Raw genomic sequence first — 18,111 nt, forward strand, 5'->3', positions numbered from 1 at the left:
AGAAAATTGTTTTCCACATTTTCACATTCAAATAATGTATGAGTTGTTTCATATAATATTTACATAGGAATTGTAATTCTGGAAGAAATAATTTTTTTTTTAATCTATACAATATAAAATTGTAATTTTGGATAAAAATATGTGATGAATTTTTCCATAATATTAACGTGGACCTAAAAGAAGGGCATTTGTTGTACACGCTCCATTGTTGTGCGTCAAATGGCGCCCTTTTGGCTTCGGCTAAACCCTATATATAATCCAAGAGAGGACGTGCGCAATCGGCCTCTCCTCCTCGGCAACTACTCTGTACAAAGCTTTGTTAACCCGGGGAGCTAATCCCGAGATTTCCACGATCCAACGGTGACGATTCCTCCGGCTCACCTTACGGTTGGTTTTTGAAGCCACATTGGCCGTTACGTGCACTCGCGTCCTTCGTACTAAACTCTTGCGTTTCATCCATGGAGGATGCTCGGGTGAAGCAAGAAATCGTAGAATTTGCGCAAGCTTTGCAGCCAAATCGAAACGACGACGTTTCGAAATCGGTTCCTCTGATTGAACTCAGTAGCAGCGATTCGTCCGATTCCAGCGACTCCTCCGATTCCGACGATAATGACGCAACCGTTTCCGGTCGCAAGAGATTTAGGGTTTCTAGCGGTCTCGAAGGAGTTCTGTCGAAAAAGAAGAAGTTGGATGGATTAGGAATTGTTTTGCCGCTCGGATTTCTTGATCCTCTGCCGCCCGAGGAACCGCCGGCGCTGGTGCCGACGGCGGTGACCTCGCCGACAGCAGTTGCCCAGCGGTCATCTACTGCGAATAGGAATTTGGTTGAGCAAAGCTGCAAGCTATTTTGGAAAGCTGGAGAGTATGAAGGAGCTCCGGGTGGCGATTTCGATTCATCCGCTGGTAATTCGTGTATGTTCATTGTTTCTCTTGATTGTGATGGTGTTTTAATCATGTCTTTGCTTGCTGATGAAACTGAAGAGATGCAATAAAAATTCAATTTTGTGTTTTCAGTTTTATGTTGTTTTGGTTTCCAGAGATGAAGAACTAGTATGAAAGAAGCCAAATAATCGTATTAGGTTCAATTCAGGGAAGGTTTTTGTTTTCTTGGGTCCTAAGGATCAGTTAAACAAAGAAAAGTATGTTATTAAAATTTTATTTTATTTTCTAAATTTTCTCGGCAACCAAAAGGCATATAAAAAGCAATTATATTAAAATCGCATGTAAAAGGCGCACCAAATACAAACACTGCAGAAAGGCAAGCAAAAGGAAAGAGCAACAAACCACCACTCAAACAAAATCGAAGCTCTAAAGACCTAGGAATCCAACATGCCTCTAGTCAATTCTTTTGCCTTCACTGTTCCCACAGACTTCCCCTTGAAACTTTGCAGAAGAATTTTAGCTTTATCTCGCAGATTGAGCTGGACCCCCACTGCTCCTCCTCCTACACTAACCTAGTATAGGGGAAATTTTGTAATTAACCAAGCATTCTAGATTCCTATCTCCCTCTGGAAACGGATGCTGAGTTATTTTTTTAAAAAATATTTTAATTACAACATGATATCAATAAGCAGAAGAAAAGAAAATAATGAAGTCTAATGTTACATTTGCTTCCTTGAAAAGTCTTTAGAAAATAATGAAGTGTAATGCTACATTTGTTTCCATGAAAAGTCTTTATCCCATACTTTTTTCACCACTTCTAGGCATTACTATTACAAACTCTTTATCCCACATAACACCCACTCCTCACCTCCATCTTCCTCAAAAAGGAGATGATCTCCTTTTCAAAACCCACAAGTGGCATCTTCACAAAATTACTGAAATTTGTTAGCTTAAGCCAGAACCTGTCACTAGGATGCTCTTCCCCCATCGAACAACTGGTGTTCTAGGGAGATTGGAGGGGGGTGGATGCTGGTTCGGCATGATATTTTGCTTACATTTTTCGTCCACTTGGGTATATCATCATTTGGTTTGTGTTATTTTGCTTTTTCTTTTTTGGCTAATTGGTAAATAGAATATAATAGATAGGAGCACCTAGTAAAAAAGGGTACACTAGGAGTATACAAAGCTCACCACTAGATAACTAGAACATGGCCTACCATATAACCAAGTAATCAATCAATTAATGAATTAAAAAATAAGAGGATCAAGACCAGTGTTGTCAAAAGCAAAAGGCGATATCAAGGCGGTAAGACTCCTTTTAGCAAAAGGCGAAAAACAAGGCGATAACCTAACTATAGTAAGGCGATAAAAAATATGCATATATTTACCTATTCAATATTCAACCAATATAAGTGTTGTCTTCAATAATCAACACTATTAATTTTTCATCACTTACGATGTCTTATAAAATTAACAAAATAGTAATAATTATAGAAAGTGTTAAATAGTATACCCCATATTATAAAAAACATTATATTGTTTAAAGATATTCATCCTATCTAAATATATATTCTAATTTTTCAAACATTTAAAAAGCAAAATAAAAAACAAAATAAGAGATTGAACATTCTAGAGAAGCTTTAGGCATCATCATTATAGTCATTATTGAAATTAAAATTGTCATTACTTCCATCAAGACTAGATTGATAACCCTCCATCTTATTATCTCTATAATTGATAATATAATATTTTATCTTATACTTTGTTTAATTCAATGTTAGATTGAATGAAATTATAATCTAAGTATGTTTAATCTTAATTCATGGTCAAAGGCGGGCCTCTATGCCTTGTGCCTTATCCCAAGTCGATTGCCTAGGCGTTGCCTCTTTGAAGTCGCCTTGTCTAAGTTTTCAAAAGGCAGCTATTATCTACCCTACCTGGCCCGATGGCCTAGGCAACCCAGGCGATCACCTTTGATAACACTGATCAAGACCTTCTTTTCCTTCTCCATTCAACCAAATGAAATAAGTTTTGAGGAATTGGTCTTTGAACAACAACTCTGATTGTTCAAGGCTTTCAAAAGTCCTTTGTAGACACACCAAAATATGCATAAAGGAAGCATCCTCCACAAAGTTTTACATATTTTTTTCATAAAAGATATGGTGCTATGAAAGCAACTGCTCCTTGATTGCTTTAAGGAGAACCCAACTCACATCATGGGAGAACAATAATGACCTTAGCCTACTAGCCCACTCACAATAAGCAGTGCTGTGCTTGACTTGTGGTTGTATTGAATTCCTGACCTCTTTCTTCAGAGTTGATGTTATTCAGTGGTTGCTAATGCATGGGAGTCCATTGCACAAATAAATGGGCACACTTATTTGCTAGTTACTAAACTATTTTTTTGACAGGCTGCTAGTTGCTAAGCAAGAATACCTTATTAATGGTTTGTAGCCTCTTCCATGCTGCTGTTGTCCAACCAAATCCTTCTACCTTTTTCAAGAGCTGGTTTGGTTCTCACAAGATTGAGTAGGAAAGCTGCTGAAAAGTATTTAATTAACACATGGGATTCATAGGTTTTGGAAAACTTAGTAAAGTGTTAAAAGTAGGCATTGTCGTTTTTTCTTTTTCTTTTCCTCATTTGGAAGTAGTGCGTTTAAAAAAAATGGAAGGAAATAGTTTCCTTATGTAGAAGACCTATGTAAAAGTATTTAATTAATGTGTGAGGTTCCTTTTGATTTGACGAAGTTGGTAAGCCTTTTAAGATAGAAACTGTAGGTCTTTTAAAGGAGTAGTGCGGGTAGAGGTTTTTAATTCAATAGAGCTTAAGTAAGCCTTTTAAAATTATTCAATTAATGTGTGAGGTTCCTCAAGAGTGCTTAAGCCTTAAGGTATGAAAATTTGATAGTACTAATTTTAATATTTTTATTATTTATTTGTCATGTTCCTTATGATTTAAAGACTTAGAAAGCGTTTTAAAATAGAAACTGTAGGTTTTTTAGAGCAAAGAGTCTAGAGGTTTTTAATTTGATAGAACTTAAGTAAGCCTTTGAAAATTATTGAATTAATGTGTGAGGTTCCTCAAGAATACTTAAGGTATGAAAAGTTTGATAGTACTAATTGTTTTGTAATATTCTTGTTATTGTCAAAATGCTTGTGATTATGATGTTTAATATTGTTTAACTATGGTGGGGAGCATAACACACACACACATAGGCATGGGAGACACAAAGTGTTCTGAAAGAAGGAACAAGGGATGATATGTGTCTCTGTATGTGTGTGTGTGTATACATTTTTTATTGCCTTTTATCGCTTAGATCTTTGCTTTATGCCCAAGCAAAGTAGGTCTTATTGTCTTGATATTGCCTTTGTCAGTTTGCATAATTATGAGGACTAAAAGTGATGTAGAAACAAGGGTGAAATTACAATTAAGAGTTCTTTCTTGTCTGTTTTGGGAGTGGGTAAGAATGCATATTGGAGACGGATCTTTATCATTGTTAGAGTTTGTGGACTGGATAGGTTCTTTGTAGGGCACAGCTGATGTTTGTTGTATTCCCGTGCTGTTTTCGGTTTTTTGGTGCCTTTGTATACATCGTGTATACTTCTTTTTATTATAATACATTTACACTTATTAAGAAAAAGAAACAAGGGTGAAATTGTTCACTGCCACAAATATCATAAGAATATCATTTTATAGGACCCCTACATATGTTGAACATATGCTGTATTCTAGAAATGTTAGGACCTCCAACAGCCCCCACTTTTCCATTGTTTGCTTACATTATCTTGCAACAAAATCAAAATCATTGAAGTGTCCTTAAATCGGTTTTGATCACCTATCTCAGGCATCACAATAAGGAAAAATCTATATTAGACCTTTCTGCCTCACAAGAAGGTAAAACCATCCAATATAAATGTTCTGTAGATTCATCTACAACGAGTAGCATTAGAATATGGAATCACAGATAACTGTTTAAAAAAAAATTGTTGACACCCCTAGCCATGGTTCCCTCATCTTCTATGTTTTTCTTTTTCCTTTCCCTTGCACTGGTGTGAATGACATTTCAAGGCCATTTCTATCAATAGGTCTGAGCCTATCATTTTGTGACGTGAATACAATTTGGTTCTCATAGCATACATTCTGAGGTTTTGATATCTTCATTGATATACTTTCAAGAGCAAGGATCAACTGCTATACCATATTTCTTTCATATCTGTAGGTGGCTTGGATCATGTCAGGGTTCACCCCAAGTTCCTACACTCCAATGCCACCAGTCATAAATGGGCTCTTGGAGGTAAACTTGCTCAATCTAAGCTAAAATTTTGACCTTACCTGCATATCCATGATTCTGTGTTCTCCTTCTGTGGAATCTGCTTCTAATGGCTATGGAACTTTGCAGCTTTTGCAGAGCTTTTGGACAATTCACTGGATGAGGTATTTTGCATTTTTTTTTTCTTTTTAAGCAATGTCAGGTGTGTACTTTTCGTTTTCTCATTTTGACTAAATTATTTGTTTGATGTCAGATCTGCAACGGAGCCACATATGTTAATGTAGATATGCTTGAAAATAAGAAAGATGGGAACAGAATGTTGCTGATTGAAGGTATTTGATGCTTGTATGTGTGTGTTTCAGTTAAGATAATGAGTTATACCCATGCTCCAGAAGCAATACCCTCTCCTGTTGGTCTTAAAATTATAACATCTCCTTGCATGCCATATTTTTCTGTTTTAATTATTGGTCTTAAAATTATGATGGGTTTTGCATATCCTGGGTGTGTTTTGTGGGTGTAGTTTTGCGCTCAAAAGCCCTACACAAGTTCATGCTTTTTGGAGGTCCAAAATAGAATTTCTAAGAGAATTGGAATAAAATATTTATAGGAACTGCCGTTGCTTTATGGAGTTAAATACTCTATTTCATCATTAAGCTTGGAAAATTGAATGTATTATTTATTATAACCATAATCAAATTGAGATTTTTTAAGAGTTCTTTTCTCTTGGATTTGCAGATTGCTTATATCTGATTGTACAAATGGTTCTTTAATTTATGAATCTAAGTTAATAAGTGTCCTGTCGTATTGGACTGAAGTCTAAAACTTAGAAGTGGATAGATTTTTCTTTTTTCTTCTGAGGGTAGAGAACATTTCTTCTACTCTTTAAACCTGGTTCTGTTCTTTGTTGATATTTCTGAAGACCATGTGCTGTGTGTGATTTTATTTGTTGTTAGTCCTCTAAATTTCTATGTATGTATGTGGTGGGCATTAAGTTCAATGTCTTTCTAAATTTGTTGTTATTATGGTTGAATTTTGAATTCCATCTGTAGATAATGGAGGTGGGATGGATCCAGAGAAAATGCGACAATGCATGTCTCTTGGGTATTCTGCAAAAAGCAAAATAGCAAACACCATTGGTCAATGTAAGTCACCAAGTCTTATTAGCAAAAGATGGCCCTTTTTTAAGGAACCATGGCATATAATTTGTGGTTTTTTTTTTTTTTTTTTTCTGTGTATATTTTTTTATCAGATGGAAATGGTTTTAAGACGAGTACCATGAGGCTTGGAGCAGATGTTATTGTGTTCTCACGTTGTTGTGGAAAGGATGGAAAAAGGTTTTTTTTTTTTTTTCATTTGTATTACATTTGCATTACATTGTTAAAGTATTGTTTTTTCATTAGCTTGGTTGATTAACCATGATAAAATTGTCTACTTTTGGAAGATATTTTGTTCTTATGGAGAATTTTCTTTGTTTCTGTACTTAGTTTGAATTTTTAATACTGTAGTCAACTTGGCAAAACCTTACACTACCTCCTGTAGCTTGCTTCAAGGAGGCATACGGAATGAATTGCTTGCAAAACTTTCTAGGGCCCCAACACATACACATGCATGCCACATATATCCGTTTCCTATTAAATTAGGTAGATGGTTCCATGAATGAGTTAGACTAAACTTTTAAAAAAGTTGGAAATTCATTGTATTAAATGTCATGATCAGTGATGAAATTCTCTTTTGCCAGATTCACAGAGATTTTTTAAAAAAAAAAAAGAAAAAAAAAGACTCTACTTAATTCAATAATGTTCTAATCTTTTTATCTACATATTTCTCTATCTGATTTTTTAGTTTCTGTTTTCTCTTTAATTTTATTTTATTTTATATTTTTTGATATGACTACTTTTATGTGATTTGTGAATCTTTCATTAAAATTAATTAAGTCATTTGATGTTTTCTTTTAGCCCCACACAGAGCATTGGATTGCTGTCTTACACATTTTTGAGGAGCACAGGGAAGGAAGATATTGTAGTTCCCATGGTAATAATGCATATTTCTATATCTTTGGACATGACTCATCTTTTGTGTGCAGTTTACAATGTACATCTTTGATGTGTGAAATTGACAGCATTTTAATGTGTTGATTTGTTTTACAGTTGGGCAGTATTTGTGCTAAATGTGTGAAAATACTTGATTCATTTTACAGGCCTGCTGTATCATTTATTCATGGGTCACAATATTGAACATTACATTTACATTGTTTTGTTGAATTTTTTCCACATTAATTAGAACTTCAATTAATTCATCCATACTTTCAAAATTGCTACATGATGGCTACTGCTCCTTCTTAAGTGGCTTGGGGGAAGTTGTTGTTTTGACGGGGAGGGGAGAGGAGTGGTGTTGGTTATGGGTTGGGCACACATGTTCACTACACTAATCTTTTATTATTTATTTTATAAAGGGTTTGAAAATTTTTAACCCATTTCAATAACCTTGTCCAATCTGGATTAAACAAGCCTGTGCACAGTGGCAGAGCTAGAAAGGAAGCTTGGGGAGGGCATGATATGAAATTTATTTCAGGGGTGGGGTGGTTGGGTGTGGGGAGGGAGGGGTGGTGGGGGACATACAATGTTAGTATAGCCTAATGATAACTAACAATTTTTACTCAAAATCATAGGTCAAGGGATCAAATCCCTTCTCCTATATATTTTTTTCCAAAATTTCAGGGGGGGCATTGGTCCCTCCTGGGCACAAGGTGCCTCTGCCTCTGCCTCTGCCTGTGCAGGTTTTTCCCTTGCAAAACTCATGTGAGTTATCCCGTTCTAATACCAGGTTTTGGTTGATAAATTCCTATATTTGTAAAGGTGAGTGCATAGACCTTTTGGGTTCCTTCTTTCTATGAAGGAGGGAAAAGAACTGGATCTTACCTATTTAGGACTAGTATGGAAGATACAGGTGGAGCATTTGAAGTCAGGAGAACTATTCTCATCTTCCCTCCGGATGACCAGTATTTTATTTTTTGGGCCTTTTGTCTTTTGATCTGATTCATTTACCAAGCATTATTGACAGTGGAAAAGGCCAGGCCTACTTGCTTCTTGTTGCATCTTGGCATAGAATAGACATTTCACTTCTAGGATTTGCTCTGTAACTAACCTTCTTTATAAAAACATTTTTCAACATGTTGCATTGCAGTCACTTTTAGGGTTGCATTATTAAAAACCGTCTTATTTGTCATCAAGTATTTGAATTATTATGATCTATGTTGTTCACTAAATTTCTGCATTGCTTGTTTGCTTAACATTCCCCACCTTATTTGGTTCTATGGATCCTGAAAAACCAAGGTCTTATATTTGGAGGAATACTGTAGTCTCAAACTGTTACTTATGTGTCTTGACTGCAACTATAGGTGGTTGAGTGATGTTGAATGATGCACTACAGCCACCATAGTTCAGTACCTTGCTCATGCTTGTCAACTAACTTCGTTTTTTAATAACACTGGAATGTGGTTCATGCGTTTTTTTTTTTTTTTATGCTGGTAAGTTACTTCTAATTAGGTGCTTCTAATTATTGTTATTGTGTGGATTGAAACGGGAAGATTGACTATGAGAAAGGAGGGCGGGAATGGAACAAGATGATAAGATCATCTGCCAGTGATTGGAATAAGAACGTGGAAACAATAATGCAGTGGTCTCCATTTTCAAGTGAATTGGATCTTCTTCGACAGGTTAGTCTCCATTCTTCTTATGTGGAAACAGATATCTCATATGATATGCATTTTTCATCTATATTCCTCTTTTGCATCATGCATATTACCTCTTTTGCATCATATGTTAAATAGGAAACATGAAGTTTTCATTTTTTTTTTTAATGTTTAAATTAATCACTTCAACATGTTTATAAATCCCTTATCTAATGGTGTGTAGAATTGATAAGAACATATATTGTAACTTAATATTATGTCACATGTTTATAAATCCCTTATCTAATGGTGTGTAGAATTGATAAGAACATATATTGTAACTTAATATTATGTCACATGTTTCTCTTCCTTTCTTTTTGTTCTGCACTTCTCTTTTTTGGTTATACATGATTTATTCTCTCATACCCATCAAAAAAAAAAACATGATTTATACTCTTGTGCATTACTCCATAGCATGTCTTGAGTATTTCTTTTGTTGCTATGTAGTTCAATTTTATAAAAGAACATGGTACACGTATAATCATATACAACCTTTGGGAGGATGACCCTGGGCAGTTGGAGCTTGATTTTGACACTGATCCCAAAGTAAGTCTCCAACAACTCCAATTTTTAAACCAGTTTCCTTGCTTTCCTGTTTCATTGTTCTTAAATGAGATTCTCCACAGAATTCTATCTTTAAGATTAATTTGGTTTGATATATAATGCTGCAGGATATTCAAATTAGAGGTGTCAACCGAGATGAGAAGAATATCCAAATGGCAAAACAGTTTCCAAACTCCAGGCACTTTTTGACTTACCGACATTCATTAAGGGTAAAGAATGCCATTAGTTTGCATGATAGAGATGATGAGATCTTCTGTTTTGTGATAAAAGATCGATGACTGGATCAATTTTGAGTTGTCAGCCTCCTATAATAATTGACATTGCTTTCTGACATCTATTTGATTTTTGTTTATAGCTCTCAATAATAATCTTACGGTGCCTTATGGCCATCTAGGACTAATTTGAACATTTGTTTAAATTATGTAGCAAAGGAAAGAAGGAATTTTCTTAGGTAGATTGGATAATAGAGAACAAAGATGGAGTGGAAAGAAGAAAGAATGAAAAAGGAGTAAACCGTAACTAGCTGCAGAAGTTACTGCTTGGACATTCTTAATTATCATTAAATCCTGCCTGACTTGTATTTAGTTCCTTATTCTCTTCAACAGCTTCCAAGCTGGAGAAGAACAGGTGGTTTAGGTTGAAAATCCTTGTAAAATCATTACTTGAACAATTATTAACATGGAGATCCTGAATGGTGAACAGGATTCATGTTGCAGACTCCCAACAAGCAGGATAGGGCTTATTACAATAGCGAAAGGGCAATTTTATATATGTAAAATAAGATATGGATTACAGCCATTAGTCACATCTGAGATGCATAAGATCTCAATAATTGTTTTCCCTTTGGTCAGAGACAAAGTTGTTTATAGTTGATCGCCCTTTAATTTTAGTTAGTTTTGTTGATTGGTTGGGTTCTAGTTAAGGTTGTTTTTTGACCCGTTTGGGTGATTGTTTCCTTTTACTGTTTTGGCCGTTTTGGTGGTGGGTATATAGGTATTGTATACCTTGAGTCGCTCTGGTGGCGTCTCTTTTTTAATAGACCCTTTTCCTTACCTATAAAAAAACAATTGTTTTCAAGCAACTTTGGTAAGATTATTTGCTGATAGATCTTTGGTTGTAACCTATAGAAGAGATCTTGGCTGCAAGTGTTTGTAGTTAATCGATGAGTCAATGATCCACCATAATGTTCCTATTTTGAGTGTGTGGGGGGTGGGGTTGGATTATGTGCTAACTGGTTACCCAGTTATATCAATGGGGCAATTTAACAGAAATTTATGCTCTTGTGGGAGCTACAGTAGCAATTCCCATAAGCTTCTCCTGTTACAGTTGTCTTGGTGAAGTCCTAGCTTATCATTCCTGTTAGTAATTAGTATTACCCCTCATTAGAGCACATTATTCTTATAACTGGCACAATGGTACATATTTTCATTCCCTTAGGTCTTAGAATCCCATACTTGCAACTAAATGATAACATTTTTCTATTAATTGTTTTTAGTCTTTTGAGAATTTGGTGATTTCGCTTTTTTTTTTTCCTGGATGGTATTTCCTCTTTTGGCATTTCACCTTATTGATTAGCTATTTTTTCCTTGGTTATGGTTTTTTGTGCACCTTATACAGTCCTTTTTGAAGTTATGAATGCCCTTAGGGATGTCAGTGGAGTGAGTGCTGGATATGATACCTCTCCCAACACTGCCCCTATAGAATAACAGTCCAGCCCATCCTTGGCTCAAACTGGGCCAGAGTGGTCATGTATCATGCCCAGGAATGAATAATCCAAAGAACCCGCCTGCCACACCCTACTTCTCCCACTGTGCATTCTCAACAACCAAATGACAATCCAATACTCTTCAACAATCAAAAGAAATATAGTTAAAATTATTCGAAATTTTTTATGCTGAACAACCAAAAAGACTCTTAGTAACAGATAATGTATAATTTGGGAATGGAGTTTGAGAGATGATGTACTGTTATGGACAAAACTTGAGACAGATGGGTAGAGGGTAGTGGAGAGAGTGGTTAAGGGGACTCCTTGTTCAGTAATGGTGCAGCTATGTGGGATGATGTGAGGCTACAGCAGTCATCATGGGAAGGAAACATTGACACAGCAGCAGCAGCCATTGTAGCAGGAAGGAGAAAGAAATATGAGAAGAAAATAAAAACTTTGGGGAAAGATGAGATTCTATGGGAAGATAAGATCAGAAAGAAAAAAAGAACAAAGAAAAGCTTTGATGGAAGATAAGATTTGGTGGTTGGAGAGATTTGAGGGAACAAAGAGGGGATTAGGTTCAGGAAGATCCCACTTAATGGTGTGTATATTGGGCTATTTTTTAATTATTTAAAGAAATAAGACTAATAAATAAAATATGGAATACATCGGGGTGCTCTAGTGCAGGCTGTTTACATCTGTTCCTGGCCCAAACTCAATCTTGTTCCTATGTCTCTTATTTTTGTAGTTATTTTCTTTTTTCTTTGTCAACTATAAGATTCTCTGGCATATATTGGGGTGGTCTAGTGCAGGATGTTTACATCTGTTCCTGGCCCAAACCCAATCTTGTTCCTACATCTCTTGTTTTTGTAGTTATTTTCTTTTTTATTTGGATTCTCTGGCATATATTGGGGTGATCTAGTGCAGGATGTTTATATCTGTTCCTGGCCCAAACCCAATCTTGTGAGGATGCTGAAAATGAAATTAAGCAATATTTTTGTTTACCACTATACTTTGGGTTGCTCTTTTGGTGACTCCTAATATATATATATATATATATATATATATATATATTTGTTTGTTTCCCACTGCATTGTTATATACCAAATTGAAATTTTCCACCCTTAACTGAGTAAAGGTTTAACTCATGAATTCTGGTCTAAAAGTAAAGAGAGGATTTGTGTTTGGTACCAAGTTCAAGTCCCAGTGAGGACAAAAATTTACCTATCAAAAAAAGAAAGTTGTAACCCATGAATTACTATTTATCATGAAGCTGCAGAACCTTTTTTTCCCCTTTTAGGTGATGAGGGACGATTGCTTGTTTCTCAGGCATTTGCTTGTATTATATCTCATTTTGTTCTCTAATTGTTTTATTTCAATCTGCAGAGTTATGCATCAATTTTGTATCTTAGACTTCCACCTGGCTTCAGAATTATTCTTCGTGGGAAAGATGTTGAGCACCACAATGTAGTAAATGATATGATGATGACACAGGAGGTTACATACCGACCACAACCTAGTGCTGATGGGGTCCCTAAGGATTTGAATGTAATACTTGTTAAAACTTATGTCTGGTTTGAGATACCTCCCTCTTCGCACTATTTTCTGATTATCAGTAGCCACTGTGTTATTAGATGGTTGCTGTTGTGACTATTGGATTCGTGAAGGATGCAAAGCACCATATTGATGTTCAAGGATTTAATGTCTATCACAAGAATCGACTTATTAAGGTCTGCTTTTTTCCATTTAAATGAAAAACTGATACTGCATGATCTCATTCATTGAACTATCTCCTTGTTCTTTTCTCTAAGATGCTTGTTAGAAGTAGCTTCCTATCTATAATTCTAAGTACTGGTTTAATAAAGAAATATGCCAAAACCATAGTTGCAAACTAATTAACAGCTATGGCGAATGAGGCCTTGAATCATGCACCAAAAATAACTCAAGATGCCCGCTTTGAGTTACGAATGCCAATATACACTAAAGATATGCCTGAAACCTTCTTTCTTTAGAAGGAAAATCGAGTCATTTCATTTCCAAAAGTTCTCAGGAAGTTTCTTATCTGAAATATCTTTGCGGCGTTTTTCCTTTAAATTCTTCTCTGAAATTTCTCCCTTGGTAGTATATTGCTAACATCTACATAATGCTGAATGTTCTTTGTGAAAAGAAAAATCAATTACTTTTGTTTAATGTACCTCATGTTGAAGAAAAATTATTACCCATTTCTAGTAATAAATGTTTGCATGCTTTTTTCTGTAGTTACATCAGTGCATGTTCAAATGTGAAGTTATTTTTCTATATAATTGCATGTCAAATTGCATATGTATGTTAAGTTGTGTGTGAATTCACCAAGGCTTGCACCTGGGGCCTGGGGCTGCTCATGGGTGCTACAGCTCCTGGAGGTCATTGTGCCATTCAAAACTATAATAAAAACATTTGACCAATTAGCAAGAGTGATAAAATTAAGGTTTTGAAGATTGCAGAAAAAGAAGTTTCATTATTGATGAAAGTATTGTTGTTTTGACAGCCCTTTTGGAGGCTTTGGAATGCTGCAGGAAGTGATGGCCGAGGAGTAATAGGTCTTGTTTCTGCTTTGACATTCCTTAGCGTATATTAAATGACTTGAGTTCACCTTCTGATGTATTTCATTTCTAATGCAGGCGTATTGGAGGCTAATTTTGTTGAACCAGCTCATGATAAGCAGGGGTTTGAGCGTACAATAGTTCTTTCAAGGCTTGAGACACGATTGCTACAAATGCAAAAGACATACTGGTTTGTTCTTCTCATCTCTGTTAAGGCTATTACCACTTAACTGTTGGGCTAAATTGGTGGCTTTAACAGTGTCTGATGTTGGGTTTTTCAAGGTTAATTGTTGATAATTGTTATTCACTGTCTTATTCAGGACCACATATTGTCATAAAATTGGCTATGCTCCTCGGCGTAACAAGAAATTAATCAATGAATCTGCTAGAGGTATTTGGTTGGATCCCAACAGTTTTTATACACGTAAATTTTTGTTTCTTGTTGAACCAAATGTTATGTCCACTGATTGAGAGAACTTCTAAGTCATCTTGCCATCTCTTACTAACGTATCCAAATTTTGTAGAAACATCTCCTGATTATCTTCCCCAAACATCTTCACAACCTAAAAAGAAGGTTGGTGCCTCAAGTGGCAAGACTCCACTTTCAAATTTAGACAAGCGTGCTTCACACTCAAATCATAAGCAGGGAGGGAGAGAATTGGAAAGAACTCCAGAAACAGTTTACCAGAGTCATGGAAATGGACATGCATCCAGTAAGCAGGAAAAGAGAACACATATGCCCACAAGACCTAGAAAAGAGCAAAGTTCTTTGGTGCCATCATCACCTTCTGCAGAGGATGTTGATGATGATGATGTGCCAGCTGTTCTACCTGCGAGAGAAGCAAATGGTAGAGTTCATAAGGCATCACATGCTAATAATTCTTTTGGAAAAGACGGGCATCAAATCTCTACACGTTCACAGTCAAAGGTCATTTCTCGCTGCTGTCTTTCTCCATTCAAAAGCTCCTGTTTTGCATTAGTTTGTTGAAAGCAACCATGCATTGACATTCCATCACCTAATTTTAGAACTGGATTTTTACATGCTAAAGCCTAAAACATCAGCTTGGTGGTGTGTGTGAAATTTGTTAGGATACAATAGGTTCCCAACCTTGAGAGGGGAAAATGCACAGAGGTTATACCCCCAATACAGGACATTGTCAACATGGAGAAAAGGATGGTGCCAGCCATCAATCTATTATTTCAACCTCCTTGACATTAGAGGGGAAATTTTTTTTTATTTTTTTTTAATGAGCTGTTTCTTTAGCATTGTAAACATCCAATGTATTCTGTGTAGAGTAGTGGATTATTTGGGATTTTACAATCATTTGAAGGTCTGTATCGTATCACAAGGAAAAAAGGGTGGTTGAATCAATTCAAATCCACACACCCCTATGCATAAACACACCAAAAGAAACAAAAAAACAAAAAAGAACAGAAATAGTTTTGAAAACAAGATGAATGCTAGGTCTACACCTGATTTATAGTTACTCTAGCATTTGGCTGCTAAGGCATGAAACCCTATTTTATGTTATTTGTTTGAAACACTTGCCTGCTATTGACTGAATTCTTCCTCAAATTATACATAACTGAAAAACATGTTTGGCAATAAGAAACTGTTTTCTTTTTGTTTTCTATTCTCAGAAAACAGAAAATTGTTTTCAGAGAACTTTTAATTGTTTTAAGTTGTTTTAAAGAATAATTATATAAACATATATAATAATTAAAAATAAAGCTATGGATATAAAATTATTTTTAAAACATATTTAAAAATATTAAAAACATGTTAAAAACAATTTTAGATTCCCAAACAGACTTTTGTTCTACAAAACATCATAAAACAATTTTCAAAAACTGTTCTTAAATACTATTTTTTCAGAAATGTTTTAAAAAACAGTTACCAAACAAGGCCTAATTTTCCATGGTTTGTGTGATTGTTCAATGGAACATTATTTAATAAATGGCATTCTTTCAAATGGCAGGGAGATGATGTTAATGGAAACTCCAATTCCCTTGCATTAGAACAGTTGAGAGAAGAAAATCGTGAGCTAAAGGAAAGGTGGGTTATTCTTCCCATGAGACACATGTATTGTGCTTCACTTCATGCTGGTACTAGTAAATCATTATCTTTAATTTCCTTTTCCTTTATTTTTGTTTGTGCAGATTAAAGAGAAAGGAGGGTGATACAGTAGTTGCCTGGCAGGGTGATTTGGAGAAAGAAAGAGAGAAGTGTAAATTACTTGAAACCGAGGTGAGTGTGTTGTTACTTCTTGTTCTTGCATTATCATTGCTGGTCTTCAATAGCCTTGCTGAAACCTGAGGAAACAGTTTTTTGGCAACATGGATTGATCTGTTTGATGTTGATGAATGACTAATACAACATCTATTCACTTGTATTAATTGTCGTTACCTACAAATATATCCTTGGCAATATTGAACTGGTATAGTTTTAATTCCTCAGTTTCTGCATCTGATATGATATATATGTGAGAGCCACTTGATTTTTGGGATTAAATGATCTTGTATGAACCCCACCTATATCAGAGCTGTCAAATTCCCTTAAAAAACATACTATTACAGCCACATTTCCTTCCCATGGCTGATTGAATGATTTTAATGTTCAATTTTTCCTCTTTTTTTTCCCTTCCTCTTTGTATATTTTTTATGTGCTATTTGACCAAAAAAAATTCATCTAGATTTCGGTTTGAAGTAAGTAGTGAACTACAAGTCATCATTCCATTTTTTCATATATATTGTCTTTGTCTCCTAATTTTTCTGAAATCCCTGCCTGCCATCAATCAGCTCCAGGAGGCAAGACAGAAAATTGAGGACATGAACAAAGAGCAGGACAGTCTAATTGATATATTCTCAGAGGAGAGGGACCGACGAGACATAGAGGAGGAAAACCTGAGAAAGAAATTAAGGGTTAGCTTCTTGCTGAATCTTTGTCATTTTCTCTCTGATTTTGAAGTTGAAATTTTTATCAACTTGGAGAATCATCATTACAGGAAGCATCTAATACCATCCAAGAGTTGCTTGAGAGGGTGAGGGTGCTGGAGAAGATGAAGACCCCTAACGGCAAATCAGAACGTCGCTAAAGGCTTCATCTGCAAGAGAGACTTCTAAACTGTTCCTGGATATTGTCCATGGTCATGGTTTCCCTCATATCAGGCGTGTTTTTGGCTTCTCTAACATATGGATTTTAGTATGGGTGCAGAATTTAGGAAAGCAGCAGCAGCATCATTCTTTAAATGGTTTACTAACCTAGCTTTTGGTATGGTGCCTTCCCCCAACTGCTTACTCCCTGTTAATATATTTAGGAAAATGGATTGAAAGGAAAAGTTTTTGATCTTGTCTTTTTTTGGGGGGTTGGGTCTGATGCCAAATTTTGAATCAGAATGATGCATACTGCAGTATATATATGCATAATTTGTTATTTACGTTGATCTGTAACTAAACTAGTGCTTAGCTGCTTCTTTTGTTGGTGTGAATACAAAGGTTCATTTCATTCTTTTATTTCTGTGAAAACCCACTGTAAAAAATTCACAAATGAAGAAGGCGCAAATGGTTAATTTTCTCCCCCACCAAGCTGGCTGTAACCTTCAAATATATTTTTCTTTGAAATATATGTTTTTTTCTTTTTCTTTTTTTGTTTAATTTTTTTTTTTATGCATATCTATATTTTTTAAAATTTCTCTAGGAAAATAAATTTAACTGCAAAAAAATTAATGATTTTGTGTTTTTTTGTAATCTTGAAAACATAATTTTCTAAATTTTTCAAACAAATAGAATCTTAAATTCATAATTTTTTTTTAAAAAAAAAAATCATTAGAAAAAATCCAAATTAAATAAATCTTAATATGATGGATTTATTAATAAAACTATTAACTTCTAAAAAATAATTTGGAATTATAAAAAATAATTCCATCACCACTAGACCATAATTGGTATATGTGTGCATCACACGTGATGGTTGACTTATTTATATATTAAAAAAAATAAACTTTATTTTTCCTAATTCATTTTAAATAAAATATTATTAATCACTATTATTTTTAAAATATTATTATTATCCATTTTAAAATTTTATGGTTTTATAAAGATGTATAATAGTAATTATAAAAATTAATCCCGAATAATCGGTTTGTATTTGGGTATTAGATGCATCCATAAAAAAATTAAAATTTATTTATTTATTTTTAAAATATTATCATTATTCATTTTTAAAATTTATGGTTTTATAAAGATGCATAATATTACTATTTACTTTTATTAAAATCTATTCATTTTAATTTTTTTATAATTAAAAAAATATTTTTTAATTTATATAAAACTTTAATTAGATTTAATTAATATTTTATAAATTTAATTTTTTTGATA

The 18,111-nt window shown here is 34.6% G+C and overlaps 1 protein-coding gene across 2 annotated transcripts; it reads left to right on the forward strand.

Annotated features, from left to right (window-relative positions):
• Positions 1-281: 281 nt before the first annotated feature.
• On the forward strand, positions 282-17,247 carry LOC117904799 (protein MICRORCHIDIA 7). Of its 2 annotated transcripts, none has more exons than XM_034817562.1 (20): positions 282-912; positions 5,103-5,177; positions 5,283-5,317; positions 5,407-5,485; positions 6,203-6,295; positions 6,403-6,487; positions 7,109-7,184; positions 8,740-8,868; positions 9,331-9,429; positions 9,555-9,656; positions 12,539-12,700; positions 12,787-12,882; positions 13,680-13,731; positions 13,813-13,924; positions 14,055-14,125; positions 14,259-14,662; positions 15,714-15,790; positions 15,895-15,982; positions 16,534-16,656; positions 16,740-17,247. In XM_034817562.1, exons 1-20 carry the CDS (start codon positions 459-461, stop codon positions 16,827-16,829), a joined length of 2,502 nt encoding a protein of 833 aa, XP_034673453.1. In that variant the 5' UTR covers positions 282-458; the 3' UTR covers positions 16,830-17,247. The 2 variants fall into 2 exon arrangements, with proteins under 2 accessions (XP_034673453.1, XP_034673454.1); XM_034817563.1 differs by having other exon boundaries at positions 282-903.
• Positions 17,248-18,111: the final 864 nt, after the last annotated feature.

The sequence above is a fragment of the Vitis riparia genome, chromosome 17 (genome assembly GCF_004353265.1).
Source record: "Vitis riparia cultivar Riparia Gloire de Montpellier isolate 1030 chromosome 17, EGFV_Vit.rip_1.0, whole genome shotgun sequence".
In the NCBI taxonomy this organism is placed as follows: Eukaryota; Viridiplantae; Streptophyta; class Magnoliopsida; order Vitales; family Vitaceae; genus Vitis; species Vitis riparia.

Excerpts from the sequence above, each read along its gene's own strand:
- LOC117904799 (XM_034817562.1), top strand. The coding sequence starts at position 459 with ATGGAGGATGCTCGGGTGAAGCAAGAAATCGTAGAATTTGCGCAAGCT. Across the intron at positions 7,185-8,739 it reads AAGATATTGTAGTTCCCATG|ATTGACTATGAGAAAGGAGG; the intron begins GTAATAATGCAT and ends TGAAACGGGAAG. Across the intron at positions 13,732-13,812 it reads TGATGGCCGAGGAGTAATAG|GCGTATTGGAGGCTAATTTT; the intron begins GTCTTGTTTCTG and ends TTTCTAATGCAG.